At 39.2% G+C, this 22,556-nt stretch overlaps 1 protein-coding gene across 4 annotated transcripts in view; it reads right to left on the reverse strand.

Annotated features, from left to right (window-relative positions):
• Positions 1-5,174: 5,174 nt before the first annotated feature.
• SLC25A30 (solute carrier family 25 member 30) overlaps positions 5,175-22,556 on the reverse strand; it is a 102,361-nt gene continuing 84,979 nt past the window's right edge. For 2 of the 4 annotated variants that reach the window (XM_053665430.1, XM_053665431.1), the window contains exons 7-11: positions 19,710-19,805; positions 18,911-19,035; positions 15,050-15,188; positions 13,642-13,722; positions 5,175-12,533 (exon numbers count right to left, since the gene is read on the reverse strand). In XM_053665430.1, the coding sequence (XP_053521405.1) occupies positions 12,492-12,533; positions 13,642-13,722; positions 15,050-15,188; positions 18,911-19,035; positions 19,710-19,805 (483 nt within the window). In that variant the 3' untranslated portion in view covers positions 5,175-12,491. The remainder of the gene's footprint in view (positions 12,534-13,641; positions 13,723-15,049; positions 15,189-18,910; positions 19,036-19,709; positions 19,806-22,556) is intronic. The other 2 variants (XM_037147368.2, XM_037147367.2) reach the window with 1 other exon arrangement.

The following is a 22,556-nucleotide window of genomic DNA, read 5'->3' on the forward strand; positions in this document are numbered from 1 at the left end:
CTGGGTAAACCCCTCCCACTGACCTGTCGACATCAATAAAGGCTCAACTACAAGAAGGTGTACTCAGCCCACAAAAAGAGTGCACCTCAAGTACAACAGTAGAGTGGATGAAGCCAAGAATCAAATCAATGATTTGGAAAATAAGGAAGCAAAAAACAACCAATAAGAAAAACAAGAAGAAAAAAGAATCTAAAAAACCAGGATAGTGTAAGCAGCCTCTGGGACAATTTCAAGATGTCCAATATTTGCATCATAGGGGTGCCATAGGAATAGAAAGAGGAAGAAATTGGAAATCTATTTGAAAAAATAGTGAAAGAAAACTTCCCTAATTGGGTGAAGGAAATAGACATGCAAGTCCAGGAAGCACAGAGAGTCCCAAACAAAATGGAAGCAAAGAAGGCCACTCCAAGACACATCATAATTAAAATGCCAAAAGTTAAACAGAAAAAGAGACTCTTAAAAGCAGCAAGAGAAAAGAAGTTAGTTACCTACACGTGATCTCCCATAAGACTGTCAGCTGTTTTCTCAAAAGAAACTTGCAGGTTAGACAGAACTGGCAAGAAGTATTCAAAGTCATGAAAAGCAAGGACCAACAGCCAAGATTGTTCTACCCAGCAAAGCTATCATTTAGAATTGAAGGACAGAAAGCAAGCTTCGCAAACAAACAAACAAAAAAAACTAAAGGAGTTCATTGTCACAAAGCCACTATTATATGTTATGTTAAAGGGACTTATTTAAGAAAAAGAAGAAAATCAAAACTATGAACAATAAAATAGCAATAAATATATATAAACAATCAAATCTAAAACACAAACTAGGTAAACAAGAAGAAGAGAGACAGAATCATGGATACAGAGAGTGTTTTGATGGTAGCCAGATGGGAGGTGGGGTGTGGGAGAATGGATGAAGTAGTGAGGGAATTAAGAAGTATATATGGGAAGTTATAGAATAGCCATGTGAATGTGAGTACAGTATAGGAAATAGAGTAGCCAAAGAAATTATATGCATGGCCCATGGACATAAACAAAGATGTGGGAATTGCCTAAGAGAATAGAGATGCCAGGTGAGGGGGGGATAGGGGGGAAAATTGGGACAACTGTAATAGCATAATCAATAAAACATAATTTAAAAAACAATGAATGGATAAGCAAAATGCAGTCTATATCTATAAGACTATTATTCAGCCTTAATTAGGCAAGAAATTTTGTAATGTACTACAACATGGATGAGTCTTGAGGGCATTATTCTAACCAAGGAAGTTCTCCAGGCAGAATGTTCTCTGCTCGTTTGGAGACTCTAGCAGCGAGGATGATAGGGGAAAATGTCAGTGCGATGTCAGGACAAGAACAGTCTTGAAAGATTGAGAAAACTTAGACATGCCAAGTTGGAGGTAGTGCAGAGATAGGCGGAGTTTCCGGCACAGGGACCAGCAGGAGCCAAGGAGTAGAGGAGGAAGGTGTTTGGTTCCACCGAGGTGCCTGCAGACATCAGGAAGGACTCAGTCAGAAAGTGCAAAGCCATTAGAATCTAGGCCATCACTCTCTCTGGTTTGGATTCTCTTATTCTCTCACACCCAGTGGTTTTTGCTCTCTCTCAATCTAACTCAGTCATGCTCAACACGCTCTGTTTCTCAGACTGACTCTCTGACTTGTTTCTCCTCTTTCTAGGTCTCTCTCTCTCTTTCTCATCAGTCTCTTCTCTCTGCAGGAACCCTTAGCTTCTCTTTGTAGATCAGCTTTCTCTACTCCCCTATGTTCGTAGAAAAGGTAAATAAGCCGGTCACAAAAAAACAAATACTGAATGATTCTACAATATATGTGTGAGATAGCTAAATTAGTCAAAAATCATAAAATCAGAAAGTATAATGGTAGTTGCCAGGAACTGTGGGGAGGAGAGAATGAGAAGTTATTGCTTACTAGGTATGGCATGTCAGCTCTACAAGATTAAAAGTTTTAGGGATGGATGGTGGTCATGGTTGTACAATGTAAACATATGTTGTATTTAATACCATTAAACTGTACACTTAAAAATGGTGAAGATGGTAAATTATATGTGTATTACACTACCAAGAAATAAGTACCCAAATGCAAGTTCTGGGATCTTATCTTCCAGCTTGGGCCTGTAATGGGGCAACAAGCATAGGCATTGCTAATGAATTAAGGACCAAGATCCACTCAAAACAATTCATCTCAAAAATTTTGGATGGATGATGGTGATGGCTAGACAACAATGTGAATGTACTTAATGCCACAGAACTATACACTTTAATGTGGCTTAATGATGCATTTATGTATATCTTACCATAATTTAAAAAAAATTTTTAGCCTGAACTGAACAGAGGCTGACGGAGGTTTTGATTTCTCTGAAACTTTGTGAATAAAGCAATCAGTAGGACTGTTACCTGTAGCACTCTCACTTCAATTCTCATTGACTCCTTGTGACCTTAAGATAATACCGATACTTACCATGTAAGGACCCCAGAAGTAATGAGCAAATCTTAATAGGGTGCTTCTATTTAATGCAACAAGTATTTACTGCATTATCTACTATGTGCAAATTACTGTTTAAAAAGCACAAAATACCTGGCTGGTGTAGCTCAGTGGATTGAGCGCAGGCCTGGGAACCAAGCAACCACAGTTTGATTCCCAGTCAGGGCACATGCCTGGGTTACAGGCCAGTTCCCAGCAGGGGACACACAGGAGGCAACCATACATTGATATTTCTCTCCCTCTCTCCTTCCCTTCCCTTCTAAAGATAAATAAATAAAATCTTTATTTTTTTTATTTTTTTAATTGATTATGCTGTTACAGTTGTTCTATTCCCCCTTCATTCCCCTCCACCCTACCCTCCATCCCCACCATTACCCCCCTTTACTTTATGACCATGTGTCTCAAGTCCTTTAGATTCTATATTTCCCATACTATTCTTGCCCCCCATCTATTTTCTATCTACTGTCTATGCTACTTATTTTCTGTACCTTCTCCCCCCTTCTCCTCCTCCCACTCCCCTGTTGCTAACCCTCCTTGAGATCTTCATTTCTATGTTTCCACTCCTGATCTAGCTGTCCTTTTAGTTTGCTTTCATTTTAGGTGTGGTTGTTAATAACTGTGAGTTTGTTGTCCTTTCACTGTTCATGTTTCTTTAACTTCTTTTTCTTAGATAAGTCCCTTTAACATTTCATATAATAAGGGCTTGGTGATGATGAACTCCTTGAATTTGATCTTATCTGAGAAGCACCTTATCTGTCCTTCCATTCTAAATGAAAGTTTTGCTGGATAGAGCAATCTTGGTTGTAGGTCTTTGGATTTCATGACTTGGAATACCTCTTTCCAGCCCCTTGTTGCCTGTAAGGTCTCTTTGGAGAAATCTGCTGACAGTCTGATGGGGACTCCTTTGTAGGTGACTGTCCCCTTAGCTCTTGCTGCTTCTAGGATTCTCTCCTTCATTTTAATTTTGGCTAATATAATTATGATGTGCCTTGGTGTGTTCCTTCTTGGGTCCAACTTCTTTGGGACTCTCTGAGCTTCCTGGACTTCCTGGATGTCTATTTCCTTTGCCAGATTGGGGAAATTTTCCTTTATTATTTGTGCAAATAAGTTTTCCACTGGTGGCTGTGCCTTTCCCCTTTCTGGTACCCCTATAATTCGGATGTTGGAGCGTTTAAAGATGTCCTGGAGGTTCCTAAGACTCTCCTCATTTCTTTGAATTCTTGCTTCCTGACTCTTCTGTTTGGCCATTATTTGCTTTCTTCTGGTCCACTCCATTGATTTGAGTCCCAGTTTCCCTTTCATCGCTATTGGTTTCCTGTGCAATTCCATTCATTTCAATTAGTTTCGCCTTCATATGTTTCTCTAATTTGTGGCTATAATCAACCAGTTCTGTGAGGATCCTGATGACCAGTGTTTTAAACTGTGCGTCTGAGAGTTTTGCTATTTCTTCATCGCTTAGGTCTATGGGCTCAGGGACTGTGAGAATTTGCTACATTTTTGGTCTGTTCTGGGCCTGTAAGTGTGAGAAGCGGCACCTTGGACTCCCAGGTCGCTGGGTTGTGACGCTGCATGTGGGGGCGTGGTCAGAGCGGGGAAATGGCGGCGCCCTCTACTGCCGCTTGCCGCGGGGACACCGGGCCCTGGTCCAACCGCCCACTCCCTCGCCTGTCCGCTCGTGCACAAATAGGCGACCACAGTCAACATGCAGCACCGCTTCCCCGCTGTCTCCTCCGCGGTCACTCGCCTGGTCACTCGCTGGGTCGCTCACTAGGTCCAACCCTGCGCCTGGATTCCGCTTCTGGATTCCGCGCCTGAGCCCCTCTGACTGAGTCCTCCTGTGCAACCCCGCTCCAGCAGCCACTGGTTTCGCCCCTTACCGGTCAGGCTGAAGAATTTGTTGTTAACGGACTTCCGAAAAGTTCAATTTTCCGTGTTCGTGCTGTGATTTCTGTTGCTAATATTTAGTTGTCCCTAAACTTGGTTGTGTGAGAAGGCACGGCACATCCACCTATACCTCCATCTTGGCAGAAGTCTCAAAATCTTCATTTTTTAAAAAAAGAGCACAAAATAGGGCAGCGAATTAGAGTATTAATGCAATTCAAGATGAAGTTGCCAGTGGCCTTAAGGAGTTCTTGGAAATTTGTGACCCTGGCTCTAAAATATGGATTCCTTTTAAGTGTAGAATCACCAGAACTTTCACACATACATTCAATGAAGATCTGCCTCTCTTCCCAGAAATATATGAGTATTTGCAAGATTACAATTAATGAAGCAAAATCTCATAAGGGAAAATGTAGCTCTCTCTACCATATAATGCAATGAAACAATTTAATTTGAAAGTAGTGTTGTCAGAAGGAGACTAAGAATTGTGTAAAACACCCCAGGAGTTCACGGGGTAGATACAGAGTCTATATGATGTGTTCTATCTAGAGGTTTGCCCTACTGTCAAAAACAATACTTAGAAATTTTTAATTATAAAATATTAAGTTCACTGAATAAGAAATAATTAAAAACTGAAATAAAGAGCAAAAGTTTCCCATTTATTCTTTCAGCTCAATTTTGTTTGATAGACACTATACTTTTAGAAATACTATATCATGGATGGGATGGGAGAAATAGACAGAAAACTGTACTTGAAAAAATAATTAAATTAAAAAAAAGAAATATTATATCATTTAAAAATAAATAGTATATTATATTTACTTCAGCTCCCATGTCCCCCCACTAACCATAACTTGGACACCTATATTCCAAGATCATCCTTTTTTTGTTTTTAAGATTTTGTTTTAAATTATAAAATATAAGCTTTTAGAACCAATATAACATAATTCTGCATAAAGAAAGTATTAATAATTCTTTCCACCCTGTGATGGTTAAATTTTGTATCAACTTGGCCAGGCTATAGTGCCCAGTTGCACAGCAAACACTAGTCCAGATGTTAATACAAAGGCATTCTATAGATGTTGAATAACATTTGCTATCAGTTGATTTTAAGATTATACTCCATAATGTGGGTGGGCTTCATCTAATTAAAGGACTTAAAGGGGGGGGGGGGAACAAAGTTCCCCAGAGAAGAATTCTGACTCAAGACTGTAACAAAGAAATCCTGCCTGAGTTTCTAGTCTGTTAACCTGCCCTACTGAACTACAGGTTCATATTAGCAAGTCCCTCACAATCACCGGAACCTATTCTTAAAATGAATCATACACAAGGTCTTTCTGGTAACAGTCCAGCCATTGTTTACATAACAAGAATAGTTTGTTATGAAACAAAAATGGTTTCATCAATGTAACCTTGAAGCCATGGAGAGTGGACTAGAATGCACATAGGTGAACAATAACTTCACTGTACTAGTCAGTGGGGGCGGTAGACACCATTGAGTAAGCATGAGTACTGTGTGGCTGTCACATTCAAAATGACCAAGCGAGTAGAACAACTGAGTAGAGCAAAACCAAGTGAGTAGAGCAAAATTTGCATCAAAATTTCCATTAAGCTTGAAACATTCCTCCAGGAGGAGGGCTTTTAGGGACAATGCAGTAAGTGCAGTGCAAATAAAAGTGTGGTACAAATGCTTCAAAGACGCTCAACAATCTATTGTAAGTGATCCACATTCTGGAAGGTCTGCAATAAGCAGAACACCTGAGAATGTTGATATGTCTGGGCTGTAATCAACAAAGATCAGTGACGGACAGTGCAAGAACTAGAAACTGATCTGGAGATTCCAAAAACTACCATGTCCAAGATTTTGACATGGGATCTCTGCATGAAATGTGTTGTGACAAAATTCATTCTGTGGCTTCTATCAGAGCAGAAGGAACATTGTGTTGCAGTTGCTAATGACTTCATTCAAATTGCTACCCATGAACCAGATTTCCTCAAGGTCACAACCAGAAATGCATCAAGGGTCTGCAGCTATGATCCAGAAACAAAGGCCCAGTCATCACAATGAAAGTCACCTGGTTCTCCACACCCGAAGAAGGCATGGCAAGGTTGCAGCAAGATCAAGACCACATTAATTGTGATTTTTTATCAGGAAGGTATTGTCCATCATGAGTACGCCCCTCTAGGCCAAACAAAAAGGAGTACTACCTAAATGTTCTGCAATAAGATGAAAATGGACACAGCTATGGACAACTAGTGATTGGCAGCTTCATCATAACACGCCTGCTCACGCATCACATAACATGCAGAGGTTTTTAGCAAAATATCAAATCGCCCAAGTAACTCAGCCTCCCCACAGCCCAGATTTGGTGCCCTGTGACTTCTGGCTTTTTCCAAAACTAAAATCACCTTTGAAAGGGAAGAGACTTGAGACTGTTGATGAGATTCAGGAAAATACAATGGGGCAGTTGATGGTGATTCCAACAAAGGATTCTGCAGAGTGTTTTGAACAGTGGAAGAGATGCTGCGAGAACTGTGTGAGATTCCCAACATGCCTACTTTGAAAGGGAGTGAGCCCTGGGAGTGAGCCCTAGCTGGTGTAGCTCAGTGGATTGAGCCCAGGCCTGCGAAGCAAAGGATCACGGTTCAATTCCCAGTCAGGGCACATGCCTGGGTTGTGGGCCAGTTCCCAGTGGGGGACAGATGAGAGGCAACCACACAATGATGTTTCTCTTCCATGCTTTCTCCTTCCCTTCCCCTCTCTCTGAAAATAAATATTTTTTTTTAAAAAGAAATGGAGTGAGACATCACTGTCCTGTGTACAATGTTTCTTATATCTTGTATCTTCTTCTTCAATAAATGTCTATTTTTCATATAACATGGCTAGCTGGATACTTTCTGGACAGACCTATTGGTTGTGTTTCTCTAGAGAACCCTAATGCACACCCTTTAAATCCACTGCCTACCTAATAAATGTATGCTTTTTTCCTAAGAAATGAGTTCATGATATACTTAGGAATCTGCATCTCAACTTTTTCCTACATAATAATATATCACGGACATCCTTCCATGTCAACAGGCTGAGATTTAACTCATTCTTCTCATGTGCCACACATTAAGCCATTATATGGATGGGCCAGTTTATATAAGGAGGGAACATATAGACATAAACGTTGTTTCCAGTTTTTTTTGCTCTTGGCACTTTTGACCTCATTATTTGCACCAAGCTTTTGAGAAACAGGTTTATACTTTGCCCTTGTCTTTTACTCCCATGCTTTGCTTCCAAATTATATACTTAAAATCTACTGAAAATTTACCCTACAGATTTTCCCAGCTACCACTTTAACAATGAATAGCCTGGATTTAAAGCCAAATGTGTCTAACAAGTGCAATGATTCAAGTGAAAGTTTACAGTTTGGGCATCTGAGACACACCAGCAGCCAGCTGTATTTACGGACTTTCATACAAAGCCAATCACATATGACTATGTCATTTAAGCTCTTATGTAGGAGAACTGAAACAAAAAGTATCCCTCTTTTTTTCCAATTCTATTTTTTAAATAAACTGTTTAATTCGAATGTTGAGAAAACAGGCAACTAAAAAAAATAATGAACCATGTTTGTATTTCATCCACTGGCTTTTTTATGCCAACCAGAGGGATCCCTGCCTAGTCTATAGTTAAGCACGGACACTAACTCCTTCCTTAGGCCAACAAATCAAATGCAGGAAGAAGGACTGAGGGAATATGAAAGTTCAGGGCATTGATGTCATCCCACTGGTGTTCTCAGTCTTTAGGGTACCTTGCCAACCCAACCCATGAAGCAAACGCACTAGCCTCTACTGAGTCACAGAATATTTTCAATAATGGGAAGTCACACAGGTACCCAGGCAATAAGATGATCCCAACAAATTCTCTAGGCAGAGAGAAACCTCTGCAACCACTTTCACCAAAGCTACTTCTACTCCAGTGATCTGGACTCTCTGGTGAGTACCTTAGTTTAAATGGTGTGGCTCAGTGGATTGAGTACCAGCCTGTGCACCAAAGGGTTGCCAGTTCCATTCCCAGTCAGAGCACATGCCTGGGTTACAGGCCAGCTCCGCAGGAGGGGATGCACAAGAGGCAACCACACACTGATGTTTCTCTCTCTCTCTTTCTCCTTCCCTTCCCCTCTGTCTAAAAATAAATAAATAAAATATTTTAAAAATAAAACTAAAAAAGTTCCTACTTATCTGAAATAACCACAAATCATTTTTATAATTATATATTATTCCAGTTTATTAAATAATGAATCAAGGTGCTACACAGTCCAACAATGTTTAAATAAAGAGGTTTAACTATAAAGGCTTAAAAACTTTATAGTCTTTCTAAGACTATTTCTAAGATATATATTATTTCTAGCCCAAGAATAAATACAGAGAACAGAAAACATTTTTATATTACAGATCAGCAACATTTAGCATTAATCATTATAGAAATCCATAAGCAAACAAAAAAATCCATTTTTTTTCATTTTGGTTATAAAAGCTAAAAATCCTTTTCCCTAAGCAATATCCAAGGGTACAAGACACATGCAGCCACATCCCCCAAAACCAGAGGACCAACTCTCTCAGGTCATTAAGGTCTTTCTTGGTCAGAAGGTTTAACAACTGCTCTTTCACAAAGAAAAAAAAAACCACATTAAGATACCTGTTTTATAATGTATTTAAAGAAATACTGCATTTTTGTCTTAAAAACATACTCAGACTGAGGTCTGAATTTCTTTTCATTTTGGTATGAACAGGTATATAATTTTAATAAATTGATATAATGAATATTACATGACATTTACTTTTAGAAATGATATGTACACTTAAAAAATAAAATGTTTTCTACATTTAAAAAAAGAGTGGTTCAGGGCCAAGATGGAGGCATAGGTGGAAACGTTGTGCCTCCTCACATAACCAAATTTAAAGACAACAAAGATTTAGAAACAAAAACACAACCAGACAGAAAAGTAAACTGTACCAAAATCAGACAACAATAAACCTATTCATCCAGACCGGTAAGAGAGGCAAAGCCTGCGGTGATGGAGAGGGGTCCCAGCAGGAGGAGGTGGTAATTGGCGACCCGGGCAGGCGCAGAGGAAAACCCAGTAAGGCTCGCCAGGTGGCTGGCTGGCTGACTGACCGTGGACACACATTTGCATGCAGAGAAACCAGGCAGGTTTAAAAACGGTCAGTGAGACAGACCACACAGGCAGGGCCCCAGCAACTGGAAATAAAGCCTAAAAGCACTGACTGGGGCCCAGCAACAGGAAATAAAGCCTAAAAGCACCTACTGGAAAAACTTTCCGGGTGCCAGGAGAGACTCCTAGCCTCACAGGAGAGTTCGTTGCAGAGATCTACAGGGTCCTAGAATGAACACAAGGCCACCCACCCGGGGACCGAGCACCAGAAGGGCCCAATTTGCTTGTGGGAAGCAGCAGAGGAGACCGAAATCTGAGAGAGAGCGGAAAAAAACGCCATAGCTCCCCCTCTAACCCCACCCCCAGTCACAACCCAGCAACTGGGCTGACTCACCCTGGTGAACATCTAAGCTTGCTTTCGCCCCTCATACTTAACAGGCGCGAACAGACTAAAACATTATGGCTCAAACAGAAGAACAGCTCAAAGCCCCAGACCTAGACCCAATACTTCTAAGTGACCAAGAGATAGCCAACCTATCAGATGCACAGTTCAAAACACCGGTAATCAGGATGCTCACTGAACTGGTGGATTTTAGTCACAAATTAGATGAAATAATGAAGGCTACACTAAGTGAAATAAAGCAAACTGCACAGAGAACCAATAGTGATGGAAAAAAATCTGGGACTCAAATCAATGGAGTGGACCAGAAGGAAGGAAGAAATGACCAAACAGAAAAGAATGAAGAAACAAGAATTCTAAACAATGAGGAGAGGCTTAGGAACCTCCAGGACATCTTTGAACATTCCAGCATCCAAATCATAGGGGTATGAGAAGGGGAAGAGGAAGAGCAAGAAATTGAAAACTTATTTGAACAAATAATAAAGGAGAACTTCCCCAATCTGGCAAAAGAAATAGACTTCCAGGAAGTCCAGGAAGCTCAGAGAGTCCCAAAGAAGTTGGACCCAACGAGGAACACACCAACGCACATAAGTACATTACTCAAGATTAAAATGAAGAAGAGGATCCTAGAAGCAGCAAGAGATAAGGAGACCTACAAAGGAGTTCCCATCAGACTGTCAGCTCATTTCTCAAAAGAGATCTTGCAGGCAAGAAGGGGCTGGAAAGAAGTATTACAAGTCATAAATGGCAATGACCTACATCCTAGATTGCTCTATCCAGCAAAGCTCTCATTTAGAATGGAAGGACAGATAAAGTGCTTCTCAGATAAGATCAACTTCAAGGAGTTCATCATCACCAAGCCCTTATTATATGAAATGTTAAAGGGACTTATCGAAGAAAAAGAAGTTAAAGAAACATGAACAGTGAAAGGACAACAAACTCACAGTTATTAACAACCACACCTAAAACAAAATCAAACTAAGCAGACAACTAGATCAGGAGCAGAACCTAGAAAAGGAGATCATAAGGAGGGTTAACAACAGGGGAGTGGGAGGAGGAGAAGTGGGGAGAAGGTACAGAGAATAAATAGCATAGATGAGAGGTAGAAAATAGATAGGGGGGAGGGCAAGAATAATATGGAAAATGTAGAAGCTAAAGAACTTGTGACACATGGACATGAACTAAAGGGGGAGAATGGGGGAGGGGTATGCAGGGTGGAGGGGAATGAAGGGGGCAAATGGGACAAATGTAATGGCATAATCAATAAAATATATTTTAAAAAAAAGAGTGGTTCATAAGAAGTAATTCTTTAAACTCAAGGAACTCAAAAGTGAAAGCCTTTCTATAGAAAGCCCTTATCACATCATGGAATGTTTTGGTAAGAAGAAAAAAAATTTCCTCTTTATGAAGATATGGTTCAGTTCCAGGAGTAAGGTCTAAATGAGTTTAGCTCTCCAGAGTCACATCTAGAGAGTACCAGAGAAAACTGGACTTTCACTCTTTGATTCCCTTGAAACATTCTACTGAGGAAAATATAATAAAACCTTATCGTATACAGTGCTCTCTTTCTCACAGGTCTTTAACAAAGGGCTTCACTCTGAATTCTGATGAGTAGTCATGACACAACAACTCTTTCATTCACACAGAATGTTTCTTCTTGGATGACAGTTGTATGAGAGCATAAGGCAAACACCCTTACCAAACAAGTAGCAACAACTAAAATTTTCTTCATTTGACCTTCAACTTCCATAGCTGTTATTATCTCCATTTCCAGATTGGGAAATAAACTCTGCTAAAAATCATAGAGCAAATTACTAGCATGACCTAAGACAGAACCCAAGCTGCTTGAAACACCTCCCATCAACACAGACCTTGCCACCTTCATAGCCAACATATCACACCATCATGAGTTTAGATATTAATACTTTGTAATAATTCCTCACAAAGGTCAGGTCTCCAAAGGCTTAACATCACTTATTGTAAATGAAAAATCCTGCCAGATAGGAAGTTATAAAGCAGTGCAATAAAGCAGTTATAAAGCAGGGATCTATTTCCTGCACTATTTATTCCTAGGGTTGAAAAGTCCAGGTCTCCACGCATAAAATTTCTTCAGCTGACAAGAAGCAAAATCCCCCAAGTTCCAGAACAATAATACACTCTTGGAGGCTCTATTCCATGTTCCAGTGAGTTTTCTTTAGAGTCTGGTACTCTTGGCTATGACCTGAGATGCAGCAGGTGTAACTCTCCCTTGAAGAAAACAGTATATGGTTCCTGATCTTCTTACAAGTTTTCTTTAATAAATAACATGCATTTCGTGTCATTTTTGATGTCAAAGGGCACTTTGATGGTAAGGACTAGTGTTTATGTCATTAAAGATTCAACACAGAGTGTCTGACACCAACACACAGCAGTCTGAACTAACCCAGTCTTCATCTGTTGCTCACACCTCAGAATCTGTGACGAGCCAGGCAATGAGAAGCAGTGTGAAACACAGGAAGCTTTACTGTTGTAGAAATTAGCATTTTTCAAAGGGATGTGTCATGTAGCCTTGACTTGTCATAAATCCAATTTCTTCAACTGTTCGTATGTTACAAAGAACTACAGTTATAGGTTAAGGCTGACAAAGAAAATGCCATCTTAACCCCAACACATAAAAACATACCTGTAAATAGCACATCTATGAACATCTGGGCAGACCACATGCCATGAACATGACTAAATATGAAGGGCTTCAGCCTAACCATCCTGAAAGGTCTACCCATTAGCCTTCCTAAAGTCAGTTTGGAACAGAAAGATCACAGCTAAGATATATAAATCCGCTAGCATTAGCTCAGAAAGCTTCTTTCAAGATTATACGCACACTACCTAGCTTCTGTGACTTTACAGAACAGTAAATTCTATGTACAAGAGAAACTCAACCAGCCCTGGGAAGTGCTCCTCAAGTTTCCACTAGGCAGACTTCCATAGGACGCGGGCACAGATAAACAAGAGGATGGTGAAACCAACATTCCCTACATTATAATTCTGCCCTTTTGTGTCTAATAAACTGTCATTTCTTTCTTACCCCCCACTTTGGCATATAAGAAATAGTGCTGATTGGCCAAATAATTCTAGCGCTAATTACTGTTTATCCTTAGGCACTCTCTAAAACAGCAGTCCCCAGTCTTTTTTGGCACCAGGGATCAGTTTCCTGGAAGACAATTTTTCTGCAGGCAGACAGGGCAGGGGCAGGGGCATGGTTTCCAGATACTTCAAGCACATTACATTCAAGCTCACCTCCTGCTGTGCCACTGGTTCCTAAGAGGCCCTGATTGCCATAGCCCAGAGGTTGGGGAGCCTTGTTCTAAAATAAACATTCTTGAACACTGCTGCCAAAACATGTCCCTCCTAAGGATGGCTGAGGATATAAAATCAAACTCGCCTCTCTCTGAAAGCCTAAATACTCTCAACTTTAAGACAGAGTCTAAATAAAAATCTGTATGGATATCATTATCTTTCAATAACATCACCATTAAACCAAGATTCACAGTGCTTAGCACACAGACTTTATACCTCCTGAAAAGGAAACTGAACAGATATTTCTTGAATCAGAGGAACTTAGAAGATTAAAAATCAACTTCTAAATTATAATTAATAACACGATAGTTTATACAAACATTCTTTTAGCTATATATTTTGTCATATCTATAACAACAGAAAAGGATACAATGATATTCCAAGGACCAAGTCTCAACCAATTCGGCCAAAACCCTTTATATAGAGCAAAAAAACCTTCATTCTTCCATGTCTGTTATAAGGAGAAAGAAAAGTTAACTTCCAAATTTCCAATTATGTCAAATGCATTAATAATATTATCTGAGCTGAACCAATCTATTTTTCTTAAAAATTAAATCCTGTTTGGAAGGACTATCTAAGAAATCATTGCCTTATGCCTCTTTCGGTCTTTAAAGTCTTCCACAAAGGTAAGGACCAAGGCTCTATGTAAAACTATCCCACACAAAAGCAGACAAACAGCAGCTGAATGAATAAGAAATGAGATTTAATTCCAATCATTTTTGCCTCTTTTCCATTTGGGCCCACAAACAACTCAGACATAAAGAAACAAAACAATGGTGGTGAAGATAAAATTCAGACCATCAGTATTTCATACTGTTGGATGAATACAAATAAATATCTTTGCTTCCTTAAAGCAATACTAGATGTCTAAGATTTGCCAGCACCATGTGGGAAAAGGAAAACCATAAAGCAGTCCCTAAGCTTTGGCTGCTGGCACTTTTAGTAGGGGAGTCAGCGGCAAACTTCTGTCCACTGATGAGACATAGGCCCAACTATGTAAACTAAGAATTACTGTACCATTGATAAGTTCTTTTGTAAGATGTCTGAATGAAGGATACTTATTACAGTTTGACTCAACAGAAAGGATATATATTTTAGAAACAGACACAGTTCTACTATGATTCCAGAAAATATGACTATTTTCTCACCCTTCACAGCAAAGCAAAGGTATGAAGAAAATGAACTTTCATTTCTAACATTTAGATTTTGTATTTATAAAAGTTAGCCTGTGTGAGAAAACTGTGTACTGCCTCAGAGCTTTATAGTTATATAAATTATAAATTTATCTTAGTTATAACAGTCCTCAACATTTAGATACTTCTTAGGTTAAATAAATAAATAACATATAAATATAAATATGTATCTATGTATATATTTGGGGAGCAGTTTCATTGACTGAAGCAATCCAACAGAATATCGAAGATTAAGTAAAATAAATTTGCTTATTTCACAATACTGTGCCTTATTATTAATTACACTAACAAGGTTTACCACATTATTCCAGGCACAATGCCGTTTGTAGGTATTATCTCAATTATCTTTACAATAACCCTGTAATATAGGAGCTATTATTGTCCCATTTTATTTATGAGGAAACTGAAGTATAGAGTTTGTACCTTGACCAAAGTCACATAATAATAAGTGATAGATCCATAGATTTATCTTGCTATAAACACTGTGTTTTTAAATAATAAGAAACTCATGATTAGAGGATCAGATAGAAACTAATGAGCTACAAAAGAATTCCCAATGCTACACAGATGGACATTCATTCTCACCTGTAACAAGCAATCCAGGGTACCTATTTTCCCAGAGCATCTGCCATCACGAAGGACTCTCTGATTCATCATCCGTGTTCTCACAACATCCACAGGGTTGGAAGCCAGGGCTCCTGCTAGGCCACAGGTGAAGCTTGAGCTATAAAGAAGATACCAGGAAAAGGTCACCACCACCAAGGCAGGAAACAGTATTCTCTCAAACTATGTTAAAATAACATGTAACAAAATGAAATGTATCAAAAATGAGGGCCATAACCAGAGAGCTGCACAAGATTCTTAAACACCAGCACTGATTATACTGGCTTATAAATTCCAACCTCATCTAAGAATTCCTTTGAGGTTCTGGAATGTCAAAGAACCACAGAAATGTGAAGGAACATCCTCTAAGGATGACCAACTGCAGTGATTTTCAACCTTTCTCATCTCATGGCACACACAGGCTGCACCTAAAATTCTACAGCACAACAAAAAATATACTTTTTGCCAATCTGACAAAAAATTAGGTTTGGTTTTTATTCATTCACACCAGATAGCTATTGTTGTGTTGGCTATTGTCATTTTTTTGTTTGACAATTTTAGGGAAAAGAGGTTAGTGTTCCTGACAATGGTTGAAAAATTACTGATCTATTATATCTATTCACCTACAAGTAGACATCATAGTAACTTTAGGCATATCATAGATCAGAGAAGATTTCCATTCTGAAATGCCCACCAGGGTCTTTAGGTTCTACTAAACTTTCAGTCTGATAAGACTGCATACATCACGCTTGGTTTCAATTAACTCACAGCAGCATTTCTCAACTTCAGCACTATTAAGATTTTGAACCAGACTTCCAGCCAAGATGGAGGTGTAGGTAGACACACTGTGCCTCCTCGCACAGCCAAAATAAGAACAATTATTTAGAAACAAAATAACAACCAGAATTGACAGAAAATTGAACTGTATGGAAGTACGACAATCAAGGAGTTAAAGTAGACACATTCAGCCAGACCAGTAAGAGGGGCAGAGTCAGGCAGCCAAGTAAAGAGGGGTTGCAGCACAAAAAAGCAGTGATACCAGGCAGCAAGTCAGCAGAGGGCGGACCCTGGGCACGGAGGCAGCGGCTGGCAGACCCTGGGTGCAGGGTGGCAACAGGCAGACCCAGCAAGGTGACGATTGTGAAGCTGGGCACTGTGCACAAGATAGCTGGCTGACCGTGTGGTGGTCCCACATTTGCATGCAGATAAACCAGGTGAAACTGGGGAGCAAGACAGGTCGCTGAACCCAGGATCCCAGCATGGGGGAAATAGAGCTTCAAAACACCTACTGAAAACACCTGTGGGAGTTGAGGTGTCAGGAGAAACTCCCAGCCTCACAGGAGAGTTCATTGGAGAGACCCACAGGGTCCTAGAATGTAAACAAGCCCACTCCCATGGGAATCAGCACCAGAAGGGCCTGATTTGCTTGTGGGAAGCAGGGTAAGTGACTAAAATCTGGCAGAGAGTGGAGCAAGTGCCATTGTTCCCTCTTGGACCCCTGCCCCACATACAGCGTCACAACCCAGGGACTGGGTTGTCCCACCCTGGTGAACATCTAAGGCTCCGCCCCTCACTACATAACAGGCGAGTCAAGACAAAAAAAATGGCCCAAATGGAAGAACAGATCAAAACTCCAGAGCAAATACAACTAAGCAATGAAGAGATAGCCAACCTATCAGATGCACAGTTCAAAGCACTGGTGATCAGGATGTTCACAGAATTAGTTGATTTGGTCACAAATTAGATGAAAAAATGAAAGCTACACTAAGTAAAATAAAAGAAAATGCACAGGGAACCAACAGTGATGGAAAGAAAACTGGGACTCAAATCCACGAAGTGGACCAGAAAAAAGAAAGAAACAACCAAACAGAAAAGAATGAAGAAACAAGAATTCAAAAACATGAGGAGAGGCTTAGGAACCTCCAGAACATCTTTAAATGTTCCAACATCCAAATTATAGAGGTACCAGAAGGAGAAGAGGAAGAGCAAGAAATTGAAAACTAATTTGAACAAATAATGAAGGAGAACTTCCCCAATCTGGCAAAGGCAATAGACTTCTAGGAAGTCCAGGAAGCTCAGAGAGTCCCAAAGAAGTTGGACCCAACGAGGAACACACCAATGCACATAAGTACATTACTCAAGATTAAAATGAAGAAGAAGATCCTAGAAGCAGCAAGAGATAAGGAGACCTACAAAGGAGTTCCCATCAGACTGTCAGCTCATTTCTCAAAAGAGATCTTGCAGGCAAGAAGGGGCTGGAAAGAAGTATTCCAAGTCATAAACGGCAATGACCTACATCCAAGATTGCTGTATCCAGCAAAGCTTTCATTTAGAATGGAAGGGCAGATAAAGTGTTTCTCAGATAAGGTCAAGTTGAAGGAGTTCATCATCAGCAAGCCCTTATTATATGAAATGGTAAAGGGACTTATCAAAGAAAAAGAAGATAAAAAATATGAACAGTGTAAGGACAGAAACTCACAGTTATTAACAACCACACCTAAAACAAGAACAAAAACAAAAACAAACTAAGCAAACAACTAGAACAGGAACAGAACCACAGAAATGGAGATCAATGGAGATAGTAATGGAGAAATTAGCAACAGGGGAGTGGAAGGAGGAGAGAGGGGGAAAAGGTGCAAAGAAAAAGTAGCATAGATGATAGGTAGAAAATAGACAAAGGGAGGGCAAGAATAGTATGGGAAATGTAGAAGCTAAAAAACTTATGACACTTGAACATGAACTAAAGGTGGGGAATGTGGATGGGAGATGATGTGCAGGGGAATGAAGGGGAGGAAATGGGACAACAGTAATAGCATAATCAATAAAATATGTCTTTTTAAAAAGATTTTGAACCAGGTAATTCTTTGTTGTATAGGTCTGTCCTGCTGTAAGATGTTTAGCAGCTCCCTGGCCTCTACCCAGCATCTGTGAATACTACTTCCTACAGTCTCCAGAAACTGCCAAATGTCCTTAAGGGGCAAATTGCTGCTCAATGGATTAAACTATGATATACATCCATACTAATCTGCAGCTATTAAAAATAAATGAAGTCTATACTGATATGGAAAGACATTTGGAATACAGCATTAAACTGTAAAAACCATGTGAGAAAGACAAATACTGCATGGTATTACTCATACATGGAATCTAAAAACAAACAAAAACTAGTCCAACTCATGGAAACAAAAAGTAGAAAAGTGGCTGCCAGGGGTGAGGGGGTGGGGGAAACAGGGAAACAGTAGAGTACAAACTTTCAGTCATAAGATGAGTAAGGTCTGACAATCTAATGTGCAACATGGTGACTATAGTTGATAAAACTGCATTATATAATTGAAATCTGCTAAGTGAGTAGAACTTATGTTTTCACACACACTCACAAAAGGGTAAATATGTGAGGTGATAAATATACCAACATGATGGAAAGAATCTTTTCACAATGTATATATATCAAATCATTATGCTGTACACTTTATATCTTTCAATTTTACTTGTCAATTGTACCTTAATAAAAGCAGACAAATAGCACTAATAAAAAACAAGAAAGGGAATACAAAGCATAATCTTTGTGTAACAAAGTATATGTAATATGCTTTTGTAGACGTATTTGCATATGCATAGGAAACACCTGGAAGGTATTTATAAAACTGTGAACAATTGCTACCTATGTAAAGGGATAAGGACTTTTACCTTTTCCTGGTTCATTTCTGTAATGTAATTTTTCAAGTAATAACAATATAATACTTTTATAGTAAGCTTTCTTTAAAGTTTCTATAAATTTGTAGCAAATTTCCACCCTAAACTTGCGTATACCCAAAATATTAATTTAAAAATCCATACACGTACAGGAAGTGAGTATACACAGTGTCTCCCATCAGGCCTGAGAGAATGAGATGCTTCTTGGTGAGGTCATAGACTGGTAGCTCCACACCAACAACAATAGCAGCCCTCTGAGCAGTAAGGGATACACCCTGAATGAAAACATAATGATTCAGATATCTCTCCACAGAAGAAGCCCTGCAGATGAGCAAAAGTTCAACTCCACAAACTATGGCCAATATTTATGTTTTCCTGCTGGTAGGTAGAAATATACAGTGACAAAGTAGAAAAGAACAGACTAAAAAGTCAGAAGCTCCAAAGTCAGATTCTGATTTTATCACTAACTGTGAAAACTTGACCAGAATAAGTCACCTCTCAGAGCCTCCAGTTTTTTTGCACATACAGAGAGGATTGTGTGGGTTACCTTTAGGGACTGTTTTATAAACTGATGTGTCATCAGAATTCTAAAAAATCACTAGTAACAGCCTCCTCTTAATAGGCATGGAACCACATACATCATGTGTTCTAGGTCACATCAGGTGACCTAGAACCCCCTTCTCAATGAGAATTTTTTAAAGCAAAAAAAAAAATGCAATCAAAGTGCTCAATCTTCACAGAATTTCTTATATATGAAGTATTCAGAAGGTACTTTCAAATCATGACATATTCCTTATATTTCCACTTTACAAAAAAATATTTTCAAGGGCAGATAACACTCTTCTTCCCCTACTCCATTATACCACTTGGATTAAATAAAATGATGCACATAGGAAAGATAAATTCAAAAGGGAACAACTAAGTCAGTTGGATCCCTATTCAAGATTACCTTCCACAGTCCTCTCGTTCCCTCTTGCTGGTAAATGTTAATGAAGTTGTCTATCATTCCTCCTTGAATGGTGTTGCTTTGTGCTTGCATCCGTATCTAGATTGATATATATCAAAGACTAACATTATCTGGAGATTATTTTAAAGACTAATATGAGAAGAAAACTAGCACATTTCTCCCCAAACACAGATCTCTAAAATTCATTTAATCTGTTGTTTAACAATCATTAAAAAAAACAAACTATAATTATAAATATTACTATAATACTAGTTGAAAATATCCTCAGTAGACTAAAAATATATATGGACTGGTTCTTACACACTTTGGATTAAACAAAAAACATCTAATTAAGTCTAGAATGTCTTACACATAATAGCTCATTAAGTATCAAAAAGAAATTAATTTTTTAAAAATAGTCTTTGAAAAGGAAAGAACATGGTATTTTTCCCTATAGGTTACTAAGCAGAAAAGAGAGAATATGATGGTAATTCTAAACATTTAACATATTAATAAGAATATCCAGTGTACTTGGCAACACCTAGCATGAACAAGGATATTTCTTTAATTAGTTACTCCAGCTCACTATTATTTCCAACCAGCTGAACCAAAAGGTATGGAGGCGATTAGCCACAGGACTGCCACATGATGCCCATCACAGTCTGTTACGCTTGAACTTATCAATGAACTTTACAGTGCTATAATATTCACAGGACCAAATTCCAACATAAAAATAATGTCTGACATAGATCTCCGCATTTTTAAGAAAGAAAAGACAATTCTCACTAAAGAACTGGTACCTTATTTTGGTTTAGGGAGAAATTACTTCATTGTAATTTCTTTTTTTTAATATAATTTATTGATTATACTATTACAGTTGTCCCAATTTTTCCCTTTTGCCCCCCTCCTCCTAGTACCCCCTTCCCTACAGTAATCTCTGCCCTTAGTTCATGTCCATGGCTTGTGCATTTAAGTTCTTTGACTTCTGCACTTCCTATACCATTCTTGACATTCCCTTCTATTTTGTACCTACCAATTATGCTTCATAAGCCCTGCACCTATTCTTCCATTGCCCTCCTTCCCCCTCCCAGCAGACAACCCTCCAAATGATCTTCATATCTATGATTCCGTTCCTGTTCTGGTTGTTTGCTTAGTTTGTTGGGTCTTTTTTTTTTTTAGATTTAGTTGTTGATAGTTGTGAATCTGTTGCCCTTTTAGTCTTCAGTTTTGATTTCCTTATTTTCCTTATATCAGTCCCTTTAACATTTCATTTACTAATGGCTTGGTGACAATGAATTCCTTTAGTTTTGCCTTATCTGGGAAACACTTTATCTGTCCTTCAATTCTAAATGATAGCTTTGCTGGATAGAGTAATCTAGGCTGTATGTGCTTATTTAAAAATACCTCTTGCCAGCCCATTTTTGCCTGCAAAGTTTCTTTTGAGAAATACACTGATAGCCTTATGGGCACTCCTTTGTAGGCAACTGACTGCTTTTCTCTTTCTGCTTTTAAGATTCTCTCCTTATCTTTAACCTTTGGCATTTTAATCATGATGTATCTTGGTGTGATCCTCTTCGAGTCCAACTTTTTTGGGACTCTCTGTGATTCCTGAACTTATATGTCTATTTCCTTCACCAAACTAGGGAAGCTTTCTTTCTTAATTTTTTCAAGCTTTCAATTTCTTGCTCTTTCTCTTCTTCTTCTGGCACCTCTATGATTCAGATGTTGGTATGTTTAAAGTTGTCCCAGAGGTTCCTAAGCCTATCCTCATTTTTTTAATCCTTTTTTCTTCCTGGTGTTCTTATTGAATGCTTTTTCCTTCCTTGTGTTCCAAATTATTTGAGTCTCACTTCATCCTCTCCACTGCTGGTTCCATGTAGATTTTTATTTCACTCAGTGTAACCTTCATTTCTTCCCTTATGTTTTTCCTTTACTCAGTGACTTCTTAGAGCATCCTGATCACCAGTGTCTTGGACTCTGCATCTGGTATGTTATCTCAGTTTCATTTAGTTCTTTGTCTGGGTTTTATTCTGTTCTTTCACTTGGGTCATATTTCCTTGCCTCCTCAATTCATCAAAAATACATATTTCTGTGTTTGTTTCTGTGTATTAGGTAGAGCTCCTTTGACTCACTGTAGAAGGCACTTGTAAATTTGTGGGGCAAAGCCTTAGGTAATTGCCAGGGCAGGGGAACCCACTTAACCACTTTTCAGCTCTGTGTTGGGGGAGGCCTTGGAGACAGAACAATGCCACTGCCTGGCTTCTGGAGGTTTGCCCAGCACTCGCCCTGTTTCTAGGGACTTCACCTACTTCTTGTGTGCGACTGGCACCCTTCCAGCTGTTGCCCTGGTAGCGAATCCCAGAGTGGGTGGGTTTGTGTACATTCTAAGTCCGTGTGTGCTGTTTAAATGGACTCTCCTGAAAATTTGGCCATTTACTTCACCTCACCAACCCCCACTGATTTCTACAGCCAGAAGTTACAGGGATTTATCTTTCTGGTGCTGGAACACTGGGCTGTGTGGTCTGGCCTGGGTCTGGGATCACTTGCTCCCAAGGTATTCCCTCCCGAGTTTTATCCAACATACACAAATGTGGAACCACCTATTCTGCTGCCACTGCTGCCACCACACCACACAGCATCTCTGTGGCTCTGACCCTCCTACCCATCTGGATGAATGTGGCCTCTTTAAATCTTTGGTTGTTGGGTTCCATACAGCTCTATTTTCTGAAGTTATTTGTTTTGAGAAATAGTTATAATCTCTCTGTGGTTGTACAAGTAGACAAAGCATGTCTACCTATGCCTCCATCTTGACCAGATATATCACATCACTCTAATTTCTTAAAGGAAACT

Source organism: Artibeus jamaicensis, unplaced genomic scaffold (assembly GCF_021234435.1).
Source record: "Artibeus jamaicensis isolate MK-2021 breed Jamaican fruit bat unplaced genomic scaffold, CSHL_Jam_final contig_414, whole genome shotgun sequence".
NCBI classification, from domain to species: Eukaryota; Metazoa; Chordata; class Mammalia; order Chiroptera; family Phyllostomidae; genus Artibeus; species Artibeus jamaicensis.